The sequence below is a fragment of the Gouania willdenowi genome, chromosome 8 (genome assembly GCF_900634775.1).
Source record: "Gouania willdenowi chromosome 8, fGouWil2.1, whole genome shotgun sequence".
Taxonomy (NCBI): domain Eukaryota; kingdom Metazoa; phylum Chordata; class Actinopteri; order Blenniiformes; family Gobiesocidae; genus Gouania; species Gouania willdenowi.
Genome location: NC_041051.1, coordinates 29,675,280 through 29,698,274, shown reverse-complemented (window position 1 = coordinate 29,698,274; position 22,995 = coordinate 29,675,280). Strand labels below are relative to the sequence as shown.

The 22,995-nt window shown below is 36.2% G+C and overlaps 2 protein-coding genes across 4 annotated transcripts in view; one reads left to right on the top strand and one right to left on the bottom strand.

The window, feature by feature from the left end:
- The first annotated feature begins 2,854 nt into the window (after nucleotides 1–2,854).
- LOC114468818 (phosphoribosyl pyrophosphate synthase-associated protein 2) lies at nucleotides 2,855–13,108 on the top strand. Its single transcript, XM_028455920.1, has 11 exons — nucleotides 2,855–2,963; nucleotides 4,257–4,420; nucleotides 5,639–5,691; nucleotides 6,872–6,938; nucleotides 7,013–7,185; nucleotides 7,857–7,972; nucleotides 9,125–9,180; nucleotides 10,102–10,250; nucleotides 10,336–10,406; nucleotides 11,356–11,502; nucleotides 12,334–13,108. The coding sequence occupies exons 2-11, from the start codon at nucleotides 4,338–4,340 to the stop codon at nucleotides 12,490–12,492; spliced, it is 1,074 nt and encodes a 357-aa protein (XP_028311721.1). The 5' UTR covers nucleotides 2,855–2,963; nucleotides 4,257–4,337; the 3' UTR covers nucleotides 12,493–13,108.
- A 6,031-nt stretch (nucleotides 13,109–19,139) lies between these two features.
- Nucleotides 19,140–22,995, bottom strand: part of LOC114468678 (neurabin-2-like) — a 29,567-nt gene continuing 25,711 nt past the window's right edge. For 2 of the 3 annotated variants that reach the window (XM_028455706.1, XM_028455705.1), the window contains exons 14-15: nucleotides 21,354–21,450; nucleotides 20,200–20,253 (exon numbers count right to left, since the gene is read on the bottom strand). In XM_028455706.1, coding sequence (XP_028311507.1) covers nucleotides 20,200–20,253; nucleotides 21,354–21,450 — 151 coding nt within the window. Of the gene's footprint in view, nucleotides 20,254–21,353; nucleotides 21,451–22,995 lie in introns of all 3 variants that reach the window. The other variant, XM_028455704.1, reaches the window with a different exon arrangement.

The window sequence follows — 22,995 nt, the reverse complement described above, 5'->3', positions numbered from 1 at the left end:
TCACACCAGGGGTGTCCAACCCATTTTAATTCTAGGCGACCCTACATGGGGTCTCGACTCCGAGGTTGAAAAACACTGATTTAGAGGTACTGAGATATCTACAACTGAATCAGTTGGTGATTTTCACGGTCATCTTTACTTTTTCCTGTGGGCCGAATTGTGAGCTTTAGAGGGCCGGATTTGGCCCCCGGGCCTTGAGTTTGACACACGCGTTCTACTCTCAGGATGTAAGAGCCTATAGATTCACACACTGTAATCATGTAGATACAGAAGAACGTATCAGTGAGGATAAATGTGACTTTGCTTATCCTCCTCCAGATTTTTAACTCCTCTCCTAATCTGTGTGTGTGTGTGTGTGTGTGTGTGTGTGTGTGTGTGTGTGTGTGTGTGTGTGTGTGTGTGTGTGTGTGTGTGTGTGTGTGTGTGTGTGTGTGTGTGTGTGTGTGTGTTTGGATGCTGCAGCTCTCTACCTCCTCCACATATCCAACCAGTTATGTCAGAACACTGAACAGTATCCCATATGGTATCAACGGTGCATTTAGAAATCTGTCTTTTGTTTTTAATTAATGCAGAACCAAGAGATGCATGCATTGTTTGTTGAATAAAGTCTTTAAATTGACTAAAGCTGTAAACATGTGTAGGTATATCTGTGTTTGCCCTATGATGGACTCACTATAGGATATTCTTTGTCTTGCATTTTGAGTAAAGTTTGATTTTAAAACCTGAGCTGATTGAATAAACGTGACCCCGGAATGTGTGGATAGTATGGGGCGCCGATTGTAAAGTTGCACCTGCTGAAATAAACAGCAACATTGTTTTTGCTACAAACCAGTTGCAAATTTTTATGTTACTTTTGACCAGATTTACAGCTATATTTGTGAACTTTGTGCTTTTCTTTCTTGTAAAAATATAATGTCAATGTTAAATGTAAATGTTAATGTTAATACTAAATCAACATTTTTAATTTAAATGTTAAATGTAAATGCTATATATTACATCTAAATCTAAATCAAAATTTAAATATTAAATGTGAAATATAAATCTAAATGTTAAATGCTAAATATAAATGGTGAACTTGGATATTAGCTAAATATTTGATTTAAAATTTAACATTTAGATTAAGATTAAATGTTAAATGTAAATGTTACATTTAAATATTAATGTTAAATCTAAATGTTGAATCTAAATGGTAAATATTATATCTAAATTCTAAATCCAAATGGTGAATTTGCATATTCGCTAAATATTTGATTTCACATTTGGATTTAACATTTAAGATTTAGATTTAATATTTATGAACAAATATTGACATTATATTTTTACAAGAAAAAATATCACAAATTTCACAAATATTGCTGTAAATCTGTTAACATAAAAAAATTCACACAGGGTTTTTTTAAACGTGGTTTGTTGCTAAATGTTGCAAAATGCGCAACTTTACAATCGGCGTCCCATAGGATAAAACTACACTTCCAATGTCCAAAAATTCATAAAAAAAAAAAAGCAACTTTAAAGCTTTTTTTTGAGCAAAACTGTGTTGTTTGAGGCCAGAATTAACATAAAAGAATGCATAAGGAAAACTCAAAGGCATACTGCCCTCTAGCGGTCATTTTTAATCCATACAACTCAAAAGATTTTCAAATCCAACAACTGAATTTTTACAGGTTAAAAAAAAAGCACATTTAAATCATTATTTGTAAGGTATTATTAGAGAAAAGACTAGATTTCTGTATTGTTGTGACAAAGATAGAAAAATAGTTACAAGAAAAACCAATACAAACATGGGGAGAACATGCAAACTCACAGTTTCCAGTTTTACTTGTAAATTTGCACATAAAACAGTAAATTCATTTGATGGATAAACAAAATTATACATTTTAAATTGCATCTCCTTATATTTAGCAAACAATGGCCACAAAGCTAAATCTTTACAAAAATCAGAATAATTATCCCTGACAGAGAAGGTTCTATTGATTTTTTATTTTGATGTAACACAATACGTTGTTATATATTTTTATTTGTTTGCAACAAAAACAGTCCTGTCATAAAAATATTATAATAATCATTGGTCCGATTTAATAATATGGAAGCCCGTTTCCGCCACTATTCATCACTATTGCAAGTCATAATTAAGTTAATAAAGTCATAATTATGAGACAGAAAGTCATAATTATGAGATAGAAAGTCATAATTATGAGAAAAAAAGTTTATAATTATGAGAAGGAAAGTTATAATTATGAGAAAAAATTATAATTATGAGAACTAAAGTCATAATTATAAGATGGAAAGTCATATTTATGAGATTGAAAGTCATAATTATGAGAAGAAAAGTCATAAATATGAGATAGGAAGTCTTAGTTATGAGATAGAAAGTCATAATTATGAGATCAAAAGTCATAATTATGAGAAGGAAAGTCATAATTATGAGAAAGAAAGTCATAATTATGAGAAAGAAAGTCATAATTATGAGATAGAAAGTCATCATTATGAGATCAAAGGTCATAATTATAAGATGAAAAGTCATAATTATGAGAAAGAAAGTAATAATTATGAGATAGAAAATTATTTGTAATGTAAAGTTGCAAAGAAACATGCAACAATGTGACAGAATTTATTTTATAAGACTTATTTATGTACTTCCACTATTTTCTACACTATGTACCATGTGTGTGTGTAATTATTATTATTTTGATATTTTTTTAGTGGCGGAAACGGGTTTCCCTTATTATTACGATTGTTTCTCATCAGATGAACACATTTGATTGATTTGGGTGTTGCTGTTGCAGTTCTCAGTGGGTTAGTTTCCAGGTTTCTGATTGGTCGAGCCGTACGTCAATCATTTTTCAGACGTCAGTTCCAGCCACAAGAACGAGAACAGAGACAGAAAAAAACCCAGCCCGGAGCTTAAACAAGCGAACAAACACCGTCGTTTAGCTTGTAAAACGGCGCTACCGAACAAACTGGTCAGTGTTCTTTATATTGTCTATTTGTTCGTGTTTATTTGTGGTATTTATTATTTGTAATAGTTAACCGTTTCAGGAGCTTTTAAGCGTGCGAGGATTGATTCGTCTTAAATCTCGCGATATTTTGTCATTGGCGCGTGTACCGTTTGTTATAAATAACCTTATATTTACACAAAACAAGACATTTACAAGCCATTAAAGCGTCAACACACGGTTTAACCCACGAATACAAATAACGCAGAAGGTAAAAATCCACGTATAACTTGAAAATATTCTCGTGGCGACTGTTAGATTTGATCATTTGTATCACGTGGTACAGAAAAACGCACGATGCACATTTAATCTACTCTTATTCGCTTAAAGTGTTTATTTTAATGCTAATTTCAATCTGTTTTACTGTCGTTTAATATCTTTTGCTTGTGTTTAGGTGATTACTTAATCATTTATAACAAAACAAAAAAATACCACATGCAAATTAAAAAGCATTGATTTATATCTCTTTATCATGTCACCTGTCACACAAAAATGTATAATCTTCTTTCTTATTGTACATTTAGATTAGTCCAAGTGAGTTTACCATAAACCGTAGGAATAAAAGGACAATTTGCAACAGAATATATCAATAAACCAAGTTAGATTTGCTACTGAAATAAAAAAAATAACTAACATTTACTTATTTTAGGACTTTTCCCCACTTTTTTATTTAAGCAAATCAACTTAAAGTTTTATTGCATGTTTGAAAACATTAATTAAATAATGTTTTTTTAAGTTTTTTTTACATTTGCTTAATATTTTATTTGCCCTGTTATTTAAATACATTGTAATGTGAGGCATTCTCTGACTTAAAAACAGGAGGATGGTATTCTTTGTTTTATGCTTAAAAAAAATGGTCTTTACAAATTGTAAAGCTTTAAATTAACCTACAGGAAGAAACAAGGTCACACTTGAAGTTTCATACATGAGGCTGACATTACGCTGTCATTATCATGAATAAGATGACATTAAGGCTGTTATTAAGTGTTGTTTTCTAAATTATGACACCTTTGGAGCTATGTTGGCATTTTATGGGTTAGGTGGAGGGATCTAGTGGGTTAGGGTTAAGATTAGGGTAACCAACGACATTTAATGACAGCCTTCATGACACCTTTTTATTGCTAATGACAGGTGTCAGCTATCTGACTATAAAGCAAGGGAGCTCCGTTTTTTGTGAGATGCTGGCATCACCTTCCCCTTTGTTATTATGGAGGAGAGTCTCCGCCTCTCACCCTCCTGTTTCTCCGTCTTTATCTTTAGGAAGGCCTCAGTGCAGCGTGGGTACCCAGGGATCCACTGCCTGAGTGTGGGGAGAGCAGCAGTGTCCAACGCCCCGCAGACATGAACCACACCAAGGGGGGGCTGGTCATCTTCACCGCCAACTCTCATCCCTCGAGCCGCGAGATGGGCAAGAGAATCGCAGAGTGAGCATGAACACACACACACACACACACACACTGGTTGGACTGGTTTGTTTAAAAGTCAGAGCAACAACACGTGGAAAGTTTCTCTGTTTACATTCATTATTGAACGCAATAAGCACATACTGAAAACACATGTGACAGAAACTAGCTTCATCAAGCTAAATGTAGCTACATCTTATATATATATATATATATACATATTAGGACTGTTGTCAACCAAGGTAAAAAAAAATGGAGAATGAGCAGGTGCAGAGGAGGATGAGGAGAAAGAAAAAGAGAGAAATATTTAGTTTTGGCATTTTGTGGTGCCGATTTGCTTTTAAACACAGACCATTTATGATCTGAACCTTATTCAAGCTTTGACCAGAACCCAACAAAGCAAAAGTGAAACCTACAGGTCCTACAGACATTAGGTATTTATGTCTGTGCCCAACCTGAAACCGACAATTAAAACCTATTTTTCTCTCATACAAATGACATATTTACATTTGTTTTAGTGGTAAGCCTGCTTTTATTAATAAACTATTAATGTCAACATCAGATCAGTGCACGGGGGAACAAACGTACGTCAAACACAGGTGTGCAGTGTGCCCAGAGACCGCAGTGGATCTATTTACAGAATTTACATATCAAATATAAGGATAATCCATGTTCATGTGCAGTAAAAGGATTGATTCGATAGTGGATGCTTGTGCTTCCAGCCTGTCTTAATTTGTTCAGCTATAGTTGATATTTATTCCTTATCACCTCTATAAGTGCATTGCAATTATTTTATTTTTTTAACAGTATTGGAACTGATACCATTGCTGGTCGACCAATGAAAATCTTGGGTCGACCATTATGGCATCGACCAATTAGTCGACTAAACAACCAAAGTTGGCAGCCCTAATATATGTATATAAATATATATATATGAATATAAACACATTTTTGCCGGATAATTTCACACTAAAAGAGAAGAAGTGTCCAGCGTGACAGCTTGTCTGTGGTCACATTAACCAACCTTTATGTTTTGAAAAGCATCTACAATAGATGTAACAAAATGCTACCTCCCACATGTGTTTGTGGAACTATTGTTGTTGAATAAAATAACAATAGGGAGCACATTTTACTCTTTTAGATCAAATAAAATGCATGTACGCAAGTTTTAAAACGTGGAAGCACATTATGTTGTGTGAATATTATTCATATATTCTGCTTATCATCTCTGTCTGCCAGGCGGCTGGGGGTGGAGCTTGGACAGCTGCAGGTGTACCAGGAAGCTAACAGAGGTAACGACAGAAATGCCACACTAATGTACTATACACTACAAACTCTATGAGTATATACTGTCTAGAGGTGTCCCGATTCGATATTGATATCGGTCCAACATCAGCCAGAAAACGAATATCGGATTTTATCGGACTGCATCAAAAATCACCGATACAGGCTCTCAGATAAAATGTTCCGCTCCAGCACTTCTATCTATAGGTGACTGTGGTTCACACTCCAACAAAGTAACCTACTGTTGCTGACTATTGTTCTCTGTTTGAGTAACATCACTTGATCAAGTCTTTTCTAACATTCCACACTACAAGATAAGTAATAAAAGTATGTAAGATTCGTGCTGATATCGTATCGGATCAATATCACTATTGGCCGATACGCAAGGCTGCAATATCAGTATCATATCGGAAATGAAAAAATTATATCAGGACATCCCTAATACTGTCTACTGTGTGCGATTCTCCACCTTTGAAAGTTCTGAAAACATTTTAAGAGATAAAGTGACCAAGTAGAATATCAACATGTGCTCATTTGATCCATAAAAGTCACGTAGACACATTTCATTCCGACGAAAGCGACTCCTAAAACAAGAATTTTAACACAAAACAAGCTATGAAATGTATATATCAGAAATATGGATAAACTGTAAAGCACACTGTTTGACTGCACTCTATGAATATTATTAAAAACGTGTGTGATGTGATTTGTACTGTGTGATTGTATAAATAAAAACAAGTTAAAAAAATATAGATATATCTTGATATAGGCAATATTGTCATTTTCTATATCGCCAAAATAAAAAACTCGATATATCTTGAATCACGATATATTGCCCAGGACTTTGTTTTGCCTGCATTGAGTTTCTGGAGTGCTGTCTGTGTCCTCGATATATAAAAAAAGAAGAAAAGCACTCTCTAGAGACGTGAACCAACAAAACAAAAACCCTCCCAGGACTTTGAACAACATTCCCAGGCAGCGACAATAACAATAGCTGAACTTTAAGACCAGAGTCAGTGAGCAGTGAACTATCCAATGTTTCCTTCTCTCCTGTGTGGGAGGCACATGTTTAACATTCTGACCTTGGTGCTTTTTCCCCACAGACCAGCATCCAACCTGTGTCTGAATGTGTGTGTTTTCTCACCTCTTCTTCCTCCTCCTCCTCACACCTGCCATTTGTTTCCATAGAAACGCGGGTTCAGATCCAGGAGTCGGTGCGGGGCAAAGACGTCTTCGTCATCCAGACCATGTCCAAGTGAGAACGCACACACGCTTCCCCCTGAGGTGTGTCTCCAGTCGTCACTCCTGCTCACTTCTTCTGACCTCCAGGGACGTGAACACCAGTATCATGGAGATGCTGATCATGGTGTACGCCTGCAGGACGTCCTGCGCTCGAAGCATCACCGGCGTTCTGCCGTACTTCCCGTACAGTAAGCAGTGTAAGATGAGGAAGAGAGGCTCCATCGTCACCAAGCTCATCGCCTCCATGATGTGCAAGGCTGGTAGGTGGAACGTTTATCCTGAAACCACCAAGAAACCACTTTACAGCAGAGGATGTTTAATTAAAAACAGCTCTAATGTTTTAGTTGAAGATATTTGCTCTAATAAATTTGTTTAAGGAAAGAAAACAATCTGGTTTATTGTATTTGGCAACTGAATTGTTGGAATTATTCTTATTCTTATTTTTCTTACGCAACTTGCTTTGTCTTAAAACCCCTTCTAGGCTATTAATGCAGCACTAATGACACATACACCATCTCATAGGGGCATTGTCAACAATATGTAGATGACCTTTGGAGCCACAATGTCAAGGTCAAGGTCACGTCAAGTGTTAAAAAGCCGAGATGGTTGATTTAATACAAAAACGTATAAAGTGCAGCATGTGGTCTATGAAATCTGTAAAACCTGTATTTATTTTTGTCAGTTTGAAGTCTGGCTAGTAAATCAGATTTTACCTGGTGCCCGCTGCCACCATGTTGGTAACCCCTGATCTAAGTGTACAATATATTATTTTAGGACCTGTTTCGTTCTCAGGATTCACCTACAAGAAGAGTAACCATTTATAGTTTGTTTACCTGCCACCTAGTGGGCAGCTGGGGAAATGGTAGAATAACAAGGAGAAAGATAAAGATGACTCTTTCTTGTTGATCATGTGACCCGTTCCACTGTACAGGCCTCACCCACCTGATCACCATGGACCTGCACCAGAAAGAGATTCAGGGCTTCTTCAACATCCCAGTGGACAACCTGAGAGCTTCACCGTTCCTCCTGCAGTACATACAAGAAGAAGTCAGCAACGCACGCACGCACACACACACGCACACACACAGTTTCAAGTGGGCCACAGATTTTAAGCAGGAAAAACAAGTAATTTCAACATATTGTACATAAGTAATTTACACTAGGGGTGTCCCGATCCGATATTGATATCGGATATCGGTCCGATATCAGCCAGAAAACGAATATTGGATTTTATCGGACTGCATCTGAAATATCCGATATATATTATATTATTATTATATTTATTCAATTGTAGAATACTGTAGATGTTATGTTGAAGGCTAACATTTATGTAACCAATTGGTTAATAATAAATGGGTCAGTTTTTCTCATGCCTTCTGTTGCTGACTATTGTTCTCTGTTTGAGAAACATTACTTGATCAAGTCTTTTCTAACATTCCACACTATAAAATAAGTAATAAAAGCATGTATGATTCGTGTTGGTATCGTATCGGACCAATATCAGTATCGGCCAACAACCAAGGCTGCAATATTGGTCTCATATCTGAAGTGAAAAAGTTGTATCGGGACGTTCCTATTTTACACTTCCACGTATACATTAAATGCAAAATATGTAAGAAACTGACAATATCCAAGCAATAAGTGACAGACATCAGTCCCAACAGGATCTTCACTTTACATTTCCTAGATTTTGTACCAATTTCTATTTATTTAAGGGAAATATTATGTAATAATTTTAGGAAAATGTAAGGTCTTTGTAAGAATTTTGAGTTTTTCAACAGTTTAACAATAAAAATGACTGCATTAATGAGATATAAGCACCTGCAAATATTGAGTTTCATTTACTTTCTCATGCGGGCCAAATTGGATCCTCCAAAGGGCTGGATTTGGACCCCGGTCCATGAGTTTGACACCACTGACCTAATAAAACTGTTTTTGTCTTGAGAGTAAATAGATTAAATGAGAAATGTAATTTTTTTCCCCACATATGTTGTAAGTATCTGGACACCAGTGATTTCCTCTAAATATCTGCAGGAGTTTTCTATTTATGATTTTTGAAATTAATGCTCAGTGAAAACAAAATACTATCATTCACTGCACACGTAATGCTGTGTTTTTACTCATGGAAATGTTTGAGTTAAAATGTGATCTGAGAAGTGTTTTGTTTGTGTTGAGTGTGATTCTAATTCCAAACCTCAGATCCCAGACTACAGGAATGCTGTTATTGTTGCTAAGTCTCCAGCCTCGGCCAAAAGGTGAGCCTCCACATCCCTGGAATCCTTTTTAACTCATTATTTAAGGCAGTGTTTTTCAACCTTGGGGTCGTGAAATTTAAATGGGGTCACCTAAAATGTCTATTAATTGATGTAAAGTTATAATCATTACTGTTTAAAAAATATGCTTTGGAATTTTTAATTATCATTTTTATTTATTTTTTCAAATTAAAACACAATCTAAAACAACTGTATTCTACAATTTCAGTATCTCAAATATACAGTAAATCAAGAAAGAAGAGGATTAGAGCCACTGAAAGAAAACAAGACAGAGTCAGTAGTGGAAGAAGAAAAACAATCACAACTGTAATCTTTATTTTTATTTATTTTTTGTCTTGATTTTATTAAAAAAAAATTTGTCATATTATTTTTTCCTATTTTCATCTGTTACTATTTCGGTCCGCTACCTGCCTCCACCTGTGTTTTGTGTGGGAGGAGCTTGCAGGCATCCCAAAGTAGTAACAAAAAATAAATAAATTAAAACAAAAAATAAAAGATTAACAAAAAATAAATAATTAAGACAAAAAAAAAAAAATCAAGATTACAATTGTGTTGGAGTTTTTTCTTCCACTACTGGCTCTGTTTGTTTTTTTGCTTTTTTTTCCAGTGACCCTAATCCTCTTCTGTAAAATCTAGTGCAATAAAATGCAGTATAAAGAAAAGTGGAAATAGAGAATAAATAAAATAGAGAATGAAATATTGTCACTGTGTGCACTGATCCTGGCTACTCTGTGTTTGTTACACAGTATAAAAAACATGATCAAAAAAAGGTTGGAAAACACTGATTTAAGGAATACATGTTTTTCTTTCTTCTTCACATTGGATTTCAAAATAAAAGCATGCAACACTATTCAATTTCCCACGCTAACGCATACATTTAAACGTGTTGTGTGCGTGTGGCAGAGCTCAGTCGTTTGCCGAGAGGCTGCGTTTGGGGATCGCTGTGATCCACGGCGAGGCTCAGGACGCCGAGTCGGACCAGGTGGACGGGAGACACTCCCCGCCCACCGTCAAGACCACCGGAGCCATCCACCCCAGCATGGAGATCCCATGTAACACCAGCACACGAGCACACGATCACCTGCAAACCACGTGTTGGAAAAAGCCCGATAACCTCATGGTTCTGTTTGTTTCCAGTGTTGATTCCTAAAGAGAAACCCCCCATCACTGTGGTCGGAGACGTGGGGGGACGCATCGCCATCATCGTGGTGAGAGAAACTCACACTCACATCTGATTAGTCATAAAATAGTAGTAGTACTAGTATTACTGCAGAAAAGAGACATTGGAGTAATTCATAATGTTGGTTTTTCAGAAAACACAAATTCCTTATTCCTACAGCCACTCAGGGTTGGAGTCAATTACATTTTTCAGTTACAATTACGTTTTCAATTACCCATGTTGAATTACGATTACAGTGACCAGCATTTTTTCCAATTACAATGAAATTACAATTATTTTTTATCCTCACAGTCAATTACAATTACGTTCTTGATTACTAAAGTTTGAAATAAAAAGGACCATAAAAGTTAACCTTCCTCTTGCGTTAGCTTTCTGTTAGCATCTCTTGTAATAACAGGTCCTAAATCAGCTGTAAAATACACTAAAAACAAATATCTGTCATCATTTATTTCCTATCTATTGGTTGCCTTGTTAATCTTCCTAATCAATGAAAATATAGATTTTAATATTCATGATGTGGGCGTCTGAGCCTTTTTTGTGTAAACTCAATTACAATTGAATTGATTGTTGTCAATAAAGGGGAAAGTTCAAAGTGTTCGAACAGCATTGAAAAGATTTTGTATCTCAATTTGTTGAGTAAAAGAGTGTGGAGCTAAAACAATGTCATTCAGTTTATAAACATGTATAAAGACTGAATAATACTTATTAGCTATGGACAATTTGTGAATATGTAGATTGTTAATATGATGATATATGGGTAATTAATTTTATTGTTGCTATAGGTAAAATAAAATAATTTTACACTTCTTTCTACTCCTTTTTGTACATGTAAATTGAGAAGTTTAAGTGTTTTTAGATTAAATCTAATTCTGCTGTTGTAATTCATAGTTTTTTTAACTATTGTTCCATTATCATTTTACATGTTTGAATTCAATTCCAACAAAAAGACATAAAAATGAGACTTTCTTGCCCTTAAGGATGACATCATTGACGACGTGGACAGCTTCGTGGCGGCGGCCGAGACGCTGAAAGAACGAGGCGCCTACAAGATTTTTGTCATGGCGACGCACGGCCTGCTCTCCTCCGAGGCGCCGCGGTTCATCGAGGAGTCGGCGATTGACGAGGTGAGAACACGTAACTCCAGCGAAGTTCTTCTTTGTCTTCTTTTTTGAAATAGAACTTTCATTTATTCAGATGAAAATTAAGATAGAATTTTACTTTGATCTCCTGACAAATTTCGGCTGCAAACTATCAGTCTTCTTCAGAGTAATCTGCTGATTGCTTTCATGTGTTTTTATGAGTTATTTCTAGGTGTGGCCAAACTTGAGAGTTCTCTCAGGCTGGCCACGACCCCTAGTCTCCCAGGTGTGGGATCAAAGGAATCAAAAGGACGTCAAAAGGGATGTGGGAAATAAAAATGTTGCAGGATCAAAGTGACATCATCAGGGATGAGGGAAATTTAAAATGTCACTTTGATCCAGAAACATCAGGGATGAGGAAAATAAAAATGTTGCTGGATCAAAGTGACATCATCAGGGATGAGGGAAATGAAAATCTTGCTGGATCAAAGGGATCAAAGTGACATCATCAGGGATGAGGGAAATGGAAATGTTGCTGGATCAAAGGGACGTCAACCGGGATGTCATTCTCACTCTGGGACTCATTTCTCCACAGACCATTGGGCAACAGGGGGCCGGCCAGCCTGAGAGAACTCTCAAGTTTAGCCTCGCCCAGAAAGAACTCATAAGGACACATGAAAGCAATCAGTAGATGCCTCTGAGGAAGACTGACAGTTGGCAGTCAAAACATGTCAGGGGATCAAAGTACATTTCCTGAAAAAAGTTGTCTGAATCGATATAACATTAACATATCATGAGGTGAGCACACACACCTGCGCTGAGGCGGAGTTTCTTTAGCCGCTGACGGACTTTCTTCCCACGATTCCTCTCCTCCAGGTGGTGGTGACCAACACCATCCCTCACGAGCTGCAGAAGCTCCAGTGTCCGAAGATCAAGACGGTGGACATCAGCATGATCCTGTCGGAGGCCATACGACGCATCTACAACGGAGAGTCCATGTCGTATCTGTTCCGAAACATCGGCGTTGATGACTAATCCACCCAACGTGAACGTGTTTTTCTACTGGTTCAGAGCTGAAGGGTTGTTTTTTCACACATTTCTTACCAACACTAAACGTATTTGCTCACAGCTCTGTACGTTCCGTGACCTCTCCATCGTTAGTGTGCGTTTGTGTTGAATGTGTCCGATATCAGGGAAGGAGATTGTAGTTATTGTTACTAACACAACTGTGTCAAGCTATTCTCTACTTTGGGAAACACTGGAATTAAACCAGATGGTGATTTTTTTAGTTTTATTAGTTAGTGTTAATAACTCGTTGACACGTGCCATCTTCAGTTCAGTGTACTGTCTTTTTTCTTTTTTTTTGCTACATTAAATTAACAAAACAAAGACCAAAAAACACCATGACATCCAAATATTTTTAGTTTTTTGATTTGATATAAAGTAGAGGAACATTTTACTCAGGCAGATTTTGATTGGCCAATGTGGAATCACTGTTACATCTAAAGACTAAAGCTGGAAAAAACACATTTCAAAACTGTTACAAGCAAAACTTGACTGAAGCAGGTCTTTGTCACTTTGCCAGTTGTTTCTAACGTGTTTTTTGTATTTATTTTCTGCACTTAATATGAATAAAAATTACCAACGAGAACAGGAAGTATCACTGTATCGTCTTTTAAGGCTGGTGACTGACAGTAACAGTTATTAGACATTAATTTTTACATTCATACATGACTAAACTTTTACTTTTGTGCAGGTGCAAAAGATTAAAAATTAGATATTAGGCTACTTTAATAAAATAATCCAAATGCAATCTGAAAATCTTGACTATCATATCAACATGTATAGTAACTAAAATAAAGAATATATATTATTTTATAAATAGACTACTTTATGACCCAAAGTCGATTTCCACAACAGTGCATTGTCATTGAGACATAAAGCTAACCATTTACATGCTAACTTTATAAATCAATTTGGCCAGTTGTTCAATTTCTGAGCCTAAATATTATTTTAAAGATGGTTTAGTGTAACTTTAAACCACGTAAGAAAAGCGTAATGACAATTATTTACGAGCTGGGAGTATTTTCTTTGTTCATTCACTAAAGTGGGTTCCAAGCTTGCAATGCTAACTTTGTAGCATAGTTTTAAATCCCTAAAAACATGTGCTAATGTTAGCTCATCACAACAAAGGTGCATTAAGAAAATCTTATACATTTAATTTAACCAACGACCATTAAAGTAGACACTTCTATCAATAGATTATGTATGACCAATGAGAACAGGAAGTGTCATTGTATCATTCAGTTACAGTTATTAGACATTAATCATTACATTCATACATGACTGAACTTTAACTTTTGTTTAAAACGAGTAAAACATCAGAAATAAATGAATTTAAAAAAGGTCTAAATTCAATGTTAATGTTGGACAAGATACAGGAGTTTACACGAGCCTGCAGTCACAAATATATAAAGTACATGATTTAGATTTTACATTTAACGTTTAGATTTACATTAACATTTAGATTTCACTTTCACACTTAACATTGACATATTCACGAGAATAAATACGTCACAATTTCACAAGTATTGCTGTAAATGTGGTCAAAAGTAACATAAAAAAAATTCACATAAGTTTTTTAAATCTGTATTGTTGCTAAATGTTGCTGTTTATTTTAGCATGCGCAACTTGAAAATTGGTGCCCCATACATTCCTGTTGTGAGGCAAAACATTTCAAATCTTTGCTTCCCTCAGTTTTTACAATTTCACCTTTTCCTCATAAGAAAATCGATTCAAAATGACCTAAAGTCGTCTCTAAAATACCAAAGAAAATAAGAAACACTCTTGAATTTTTGGTGTTCGCCTTTACTTTACAAGTGGCAGAGCAGTGAGAACTTTATTTCTGACTGTAAAATACATTTCTCAGTGTGTAAAACAAGTCTGAACGCTATCGTCAGGCATTCGTCCAAACGTTCTGTACACAAGGTTCTACTCAATGATGAACGAGCGGAAGCGCCGCGTACGAACTTCTCTGGAGGCACAAAGTCAAAGATGGGCCTGAAGCGTTTTACTGAGGTTATTAATGAGCAAAAAAACCTTGGACGCAACAAAGCAGGAAGAAAAAGAAGCGTAAAACACGATGCATAAAAACACCAAAAAATAAAAATTAGAAGAAGAAAGAAGTAGTACAAAGATTTCAGTATTTTTAAATATATTGTCCGAAGTAATTTGATGGTCTAAATGTTTTCACCTGACCACTGATGTAACACTTTAGTGATGTGAGAAATTTGTGCACGTTTTGGAAAAATCTGACTATTTAAAAAAAAAAGAAAAAAAAAAAATCTACTTTAAATACTGCAACACTTTTATCACGTCTGTAGTAGCTTATGTTATTTTTCTAGTCGCGTTTAACACTGTTACTGAAATGTTTAATCTCTCTTCTAACACTAAAGTGATGATGTGCCTTTACATGCACGTTTATCCAGGAATAAAACTTAAATTTTGTGATAGCTTTAGCATCGTGGCGAGGGGTATAAATACTGACTAAAAAGTCCAATAAACATCATAAAAACACATCGAACAATGTGTACGTTTGTATTTGTGGGTTTAGGATTCCTGTCTGTCTTCACTCAGGTGAGTCCCATTCTTTTGATTTCCTCCCTCGACTATTTAAGGAGTGAAGGAAGGCAGGTCCTTTTAATTCATCCACAAATAACTGTTTAAAATGTAAAATCAACCTTGGCAAAGAGTAAAGCATAAACCCTGTCACCAACTGAATAAAACATGAGTTCAAATCATGCCAACATGAATTGAAGCGCCACACTCTGAGCTGCCTTTACCGACATATTTTACAGTAAATAAGGACTGATGCGTTAAGCTAAGCTAATGACAGCCTAGCTGAATGAAGGTTTCTAAAAACAAATTGTATTTACAACACAGTTCATACTCTCAATAATACAGCAAGCTAAGCTGGTGCATGTGATTAATCACCAGTTTGTGCCGTTATAGCTAACACGCACATCTTTAGCCTAATAGCTTATTTGCCAAAGTCATATTTTTGCCATAATGAGAATTCTGCCTCGTTGTGGTGATTCACCGTGCATTTTCGTGCAAATAAAAAACAAACAAAAAAACTTTAAAAATGACTTGGGCAAATATGCTATGAGGCTAACAAAGGCTAAATACCACATCGCTAATTAGCAGGGCTACAGAGTCAAAGTGATGCTAATGTAAATTTTTTTGACTTTATAATCTAATAATTTCAAATACAAATACATTTGGTTTTTTTTTTTTAAAGCCAAAAATAAATAAGTGGTATAATACGTAGTTTCAATAATTCTCAGAAAAATAAAACAATTTAAAACTCAGTTTTGTTCTTTTAAGTTTTAAAATTTGCATTCACAACTACTATTAAAAAGACTATCATTTTTAAAAGTTTACAAATTCAGTGATTGACTTATTCTGCAAGATATGCTCGGTTAGAATTCAATTTTAATAAATTTTTTTTAAAATTTATAATCATGTTTCAGGCCTTAAATCTTTCCACAATGACAGGTGAAGCTGGTTAAACTTTATCAGACAGTGAGGCATTCGTTCAGATGAGTGACAGACTTAAGTTTCACAGTTAGTTGTTAGTTATTACAAATTTTAGATTATTAATTAAAATCAGACAATTAAAAAAACAATCAGGAAAAGATGCAGTTTTAAATATTTTTTTTCATAGTTTGTTTTTCTTTTTTACTTAAACTGAATGATGAAAACGGTTTGCATCCCCCCCCCCAAAAGACAAAAAAAAAAAAAAAAAAAAAAAAAAAAAAACACATTTAGTTCTCTAAATTCAGATTTTTTTTTCAGGTCAAATTCAAACTCTAGATAATTATCAATCTTAATAAATAAATATATTTAAAAAAAAATAGGTAAAACAAACAAACAAACAAACAATCTAATAGATTCCAGGATAAAACAAGTTACAGAGCAGACTGAGTTCCTCATGTATTCTTTAAATCAGGGGTGTCAAACTCGAGGCTCGCAGACCAAATCCTGGCCGCCACAGCGTCCAATTTGGAACATTTTGCTCGAAGTGAAAATGGCAGGAAAAACAATAAACATTCAGTGAAACTTTAGGTTTTAAACCTTGGGAACAATAAGTGATTAATACACTGCCATGCTAACGTGGAATTGTAAAAATACACAAAGTTGATCTTGTGGCCACTAGGGGGCCCCAAAACCAAAGTCTTCATCCCTAATATACAAGAAAATAAACAAAGGATACAACAAAAAAATAATGACCCACAATCGCAAGATGTAGTTTTTGAGTCGTTTTCTTGCTCTTCAAAATCAACAAATATCACATTTGAATCCCTCACTGTCACTTCTTGTATTTTTGGGGTAAGAAGTAGTTTTGTTGATTGATTCTTATCCAACTCAACATTTTAGTCAAAGGATTCAAACTTCCACCACCAGAGCATGTCAGCGTACTGTTTAAGGCATAGATCTTCTAATAAGTACATTTCAAAGATTTTAGGCTACATTTGTAAAATCAGTGAATTCCTGAATCAAAAAGACCAAAATGACTTTTTTAGTCGACAGAAGCTGTTATTATATAGTCGACTAAAATATAAAGCATAGGAGTTTATGCATTTTTAAGGATTCAATTACCATTGATCAACCTGATATTGATGGTATTTGTGTTTGTAAACACACACTTAAACAGATTTAACCACATGAATTCTGATTGAATTTACTCTCGTGACAAAATTATAGTTTAGTTATTTTTAGTCGATGAAAATATCAACATGTTTTGGTATAGTTTTTGTTCACATGTATTTAAAAAAAGAAATGAAAAATTGTCGTAGTCTTGTTATTGTCACGCTAAAAGAATGTGGTTGACGAACATTTTATTTGAACTTAATTTATATTTGAGAAAATTTTAAGAGTAGAAAACAGTTGTTTGATATTTATTGTGTGTGATGTGTTCATTTGAATAATATTAATAATTTATATTTGACAAATTACTAGACATTTCAAGTGACCCCATTTTAAGTCCAGGTGACCCCATATGGGGTCCCAACCTCACAGTTGAAAACCACTGGTTTGAGCACAAACAGAGTGAGATACGGCCCTGGACACCCCTGCTTTAAATGCCTGACTCCACTCATCTATTTACCGTCAATCATTTCTCCATGTGGTCGTCTTTTATAATCTGCGTAGTAAAAAAAAAAAAAAATTAATGTTAATAATCTCAGTTCATTAGCTGTGCACCAATCAGCTCCAGAACACCAGCAAATACAATCAAAGCTCAATACAAAAACAAGCATTTTATAACTCCAGGGGTTGTTCCAGAAAGGAGGTTCAACAAACTCTGAATCTATCCATAAACTCTAAGTAAAAATACCCCGAGTATCCGGTATTACAGCTGGTATGAAGTGGGTCAATCAACTCTGAGAACGTAAACCTTGGGTTACTTGCACACACGAGTGAGATAAAAAGCCATCATCAATGGAGCAAAGATACCACGAGCGACCATGGCAACCAGCCGGAGCTAAAAGTTCTCTTGCAGGTGTGTGGGGAATATGAGCCTATTCTACTGCTGCGTTCACACCGGACACGGCACAAATCTCTGTGACGTGTGCCACGTGTGGAAGCTTCCGCGGGATCACAATATGTTTTTCCCCATAATTGCTTCATATGTCCGTCCGAAGTGAGTATAAGTGCGCCACCAACCAGACTCCCTTTCTTTTCATCACCAACTATGAAAGACCCCAGTAAAAACAATGCTCTCCACCTTCTGATGAAGCTAAAGAGCTGTCAAAACACTCAACGACAGCTTTCCTGGATTCACCAGGTTAACCAGCGACGCATCCAACTTGGTGAGTTTCACTGTTTTCTTCAGGAGCTGCACCAAATCCTTCCTGATCCAAGAGTGCGCATGCCGCGCCCAACGCTCTTGCCACGCCGATCAAACCGCGCCGCCCAACAGCAGAAGAATTCGCCTCTTACCTCGTCCATCCCATTGACTTTGTATGTAATCTGGTCGCGCAAAAATGTCGTGACGCGTGCGGTGTGAACGCAGCATAAGAGGTGAACGTAACACCGTAGCAGACTAAAGGAAGGAGAGAATATGGGGGAAGATTTCAACCGAGTGAATGTGTAACTTAGATTGCAGTAAATCAAACACTCAACAGTTAACTTTACGTTAATTTAGAGTCAATCCGACTGTAGTGATTCCAAAAGTAATCCTCAGGGAAAGAAAGAATATCCAGTTTTGGACGGAAACACTTCTTACGGCATAGAGCATCTCTAATTATTTGATCGGATGTGGAATGAACTGACAATCTATGACTGACTGGTGTTCAGGTGGGCGGAGCTAGATAGAAACCCAAGGTTTCTTATAGAAAGTGTCTATTTGTACAGATGCCGCACGGACAACCCAGGTGCTATTGGTACTGAAATACACGTACGTATCATTTTAGGGTTAGGTTATAACCCAATATCGCGACAATATTTAGGGTTACAGTTAGGTAAGGTTTAGTCTTGGTCACGTGATCTAAACTGGCCAATGACTGACCTATCACGTGACCTAAACTGGCCAAATAGGGGCGCTGAGTATGGATAGAATGTCGGTATACTGATATGGCAACTGTACAGATAGCCACTGCCTTTCTCATACAAAACCTGTCAGCGAGCAGATTCAGTTCACGAAAAATGTTACCATGGTGACATACTCAGAGTAGAACTTACCTCGCTTTCTAGAATCGAAAACTCAAGAATTTCCCATATTTGAGCCCAAACATACTCAGAGTTTGAACATAACCCGCTTTCTGGAATAGCCCTCAGATTCAAGCTTTACCTGAACCCACTCAACAACACGCACATGAATGACCTGAATAACAACAGGAAACATGTGGCGAATATACACAATGCACACTGAGACTATTCACACCCTGTTTGCCATCGATGCTTGGACAAAAAAAAAAAGAAACAAAGAGATGAAACAATACCAAAGGTTCCCACAGATGGATATTAGTTCAACGCTTAAGCCAGTTAAACACTTTTAAATTAACGTAAGGCGTATTTACAACACAGCTCACACCTGATATTCTTTATGAAAGCTGGAGCGCACAAACTAAAACTAAATGAACTATTTGTGGTTTGTTTGTTGGCTGTTTTCCTTTGCAGTGTCACTACCAAGATTTCCCTTTGCATTGCAGCGGCCGAGTGTTTTTCATTCAAAGAGTCAACGGGAGTGTTTTTCTCTGTCCTTGAAGTCCCAAGAAAAATCAACTTTATTTAAAAAATGACCAACAGTTGTTCTACCACCATTTTCTGCTTTGACGCCCGCTGTCACTTCATAAAAGCACTTTGTGACGAGCCTGGTTGGTTATTACATCAAAATGCTAATTGCTAATTAAAAACAACAACTAGGAAATAAAAGATGTGTTGTTCCTAAGGGAAAACGTGGCTTCCATGCTGAATGCAGAGCTGGTCACCAGGAAGACACATGAGGAGGATTGTTGATACTACAGAAGGTGCATTCAGGGACACGACAGGCGGGACGTCACAGGATAGGAACCCCCCCACCCCCACTTTTAAAGGCGTCTTCCTTTGTCAGTGTTTTTAATTCTCCTCTGCTACTTTTCTGTGATTGCTTGATTTGGACTTTTAAAAAAAACGACCCCAGTCGGGAAAAACAAAGGCAGATCTTCTCCAGTTGTTCCAGGATGGAGCAGCAGCAGTAGTCTAGGAAGGTCTGGGGGTCTTCAAGGCATCCACTTCGGTCTCCAGGTTGGTAATCTGGTTAAAAAAAAAAACAAAAAAAAAAACAGAGGGGGTTTTGGTCAATTCAAATAAATCTAAGTGAAATACTCACATTTGTCTGAACTTTTATTTTGGTATTCTTATACTTTTGTTTTGAAAAGCAGAGAAAAAGTCATTTTTACTATGAACAAAAGTTTGTGTTTGCAGAAAACTACAGTTAACAATTACAGATTATGCTGTGTTGTTAGCATTATGCGACCGATATTAGCGTTAAACTATTGATGTTAGCATTATGCTATCAATGTTAGCATTATGCTATCAATGTTGGTGTTAAAACGTTGACGTTAGCGTTATACTATCGATGCTAGCATTGTGCTACCGATGTTAGCTTTATGCTATCAATGTTAACATTAACATAGTAAGGGTTATGTATCAATGGTAGCGTTATGCTATCAATGTTAGCATTATGCTATCGATGCTAGTATTATATTAGCAATGTTAGCAATATTATGCTATTAATATTATCATTATGCTATTGATATCGGTGTTATGCTATCAATGTTAGCATTATTACGCTATGGATGTTAGCATTATGCTATGGATGCTAGCATTATTATGCTATCGATGCTAGCATTATTATGCTATCGATGCTAGCATTATTATGCTATCGATGTTAGCATTATACTATCGATGTTAGCATTATGCTACTGATGTTAGCACTAAAATATCAATGTTAGTATAGTAATGTGATATGGGGTTATATGTGTTTTCTGCTGATAATGAAAAGCTGATCAAACAAAATAAAATATAAAGCCTGGACTGAGGAAAAAGGATGTGACATAAAATGAGTTTTAGTAGTGAAAACATTAGCATGTTAGCGGTATGATCTCCAGATGTTTTTACTGAATCCACAGAAAAAGTAACAAACACTGAGATCAGCAGCAGAAGAAAGAACATTTGCTGTAGAAGAATAAGTCAACACAATCAGTGTGCATCATGTGTACTCATCTACTGTATGTCAATGACGACTGAAGCAAATTACATCAGTGAAAACCTGAGAATGTGATTGTTACTGAGCCTGGTGGAGACTGGGAACACTGGGATGAAATGTTTGTTCTTCTCTGTCCTGTCTTTACCTTTTCCTGCAGGTTGTCCGTTTCCTCTTTGTGTGTAGCCTCGTTCTCTTCTTGTGCTTGACGCTGAGCAGACTCCTTCTTCAGGAACTCCGTCTCCCTGCAGCAGAGACGAGCATTAAAACAACACACAAACACTCAACTGTTGTTTCTCTGGGAGAAATAAATGTTTCTGTGTTCATCACATGCCGTCTGAGCAGGACTCCGCTCTGCAGGGGTTTAGTGAGCTCCGTGAGTGTGTGTGTGTGTGTGTGTGTGTGTGTGTGTGTGTGCTGAACACACGGTGTGATCTGAATCAGTTCATTTACTGTATGTCTGATGGCATTGAGTGACTTAGTGTTACGAATCGACTAGCGAACATGTTATCTTGTTACTAGTTTCTGACAAACTGCTCTCTAAGCCGGACACAAGAAGCTGACCTCATTTAGTGTGGCCCCCAAAGTAAATGCAAAAAAAGCCAAAATTGTGAAACAATAACAGTTATTCATTTAAATCATACTAACCAACAATAATTCTTAAAATGTGATATATTTATCTTATTTTGCAATGGTAAACTTTAAGCAGACAACTGTAATCAGGCAATGTGAGGCTGTGTTATGAATGTCACTAACGTACTACTCATACTAAGTCTGACGTAATCCGTGTATCATTCGTTTTTCATTATGTTACAAAAACATGAAAAATGAAAAAAAACACATTATTTGATATTTGTTTCTAAAATCAAAATGAAAAAACGGAAAAAAGCCTTGTTTTTCAAATTCAAGCTCTTTTGCTTCGATACAGAAAACGGAAAATGAACACCTTTATCTGTTTTCTCCATTACCGATTGGCCAAAGTACGGGACCCGGAAGTGTACTCTCATCCGACGCTAACGGCTATGCTAACGGCAGTTTGGCTTGACAAGATCGCTGCTTTCAACTGTGCATCAGAAACGTGTTCTCTTCGCTTTAGCTGGTGTTGGGCACAGAACCTCCTCAAGGACATTTCGGAGGATTTAGAGACTCCTAAGTGTTGCAGAGCTAAAGATATCTCGGAATGTGCAACGCTTCACTTCCGGGTCACGTACTTTGGCCAATCGGTAATAGAGAAAACAAATAATGGTGTTTGTTTTCCGTTTCCTGTACCGAAGCAAAAGAGCTTGAATTTGAAAAACAAGGCGTTTTCTGTTTTTTCATTTTGGTTTTGGAAACAAATATCAAATAATGTGTTTTTTTTTCATTTTTCATGTTTTTGTTACATAATGAAAAACTAATGAACGAATGATACACGGATTTGACGTCAATATTGGTAAGTAGAGCGTTCATATTAGATAGCATGAAAAGATGTATACTATATTTGGACATTTTTTAAGTATGCACACTTGTCATACTTACTCCACCGTCCCATGATGCATTGTGAGCAGAAAGTAAAATCGCCCTGGGCCGCCTTCAAGCTAAAAATCAAACATCCCCTTTTCAAAATAAAAGCATCTCTTCTTGTCTTCCAATATATTTTTTTTTAACTCTTTTGTAAATAGGGCTCTTGTTTTGAAGTTAACCAGAAGTTTTGTCACTAGCACAATCTCCGAAATGTCAGCATGAAATGTGTTTCCGTGACTTTTATGAATCAAATGAGCACATGTTGATATTTTACTTGGTCACTTTCT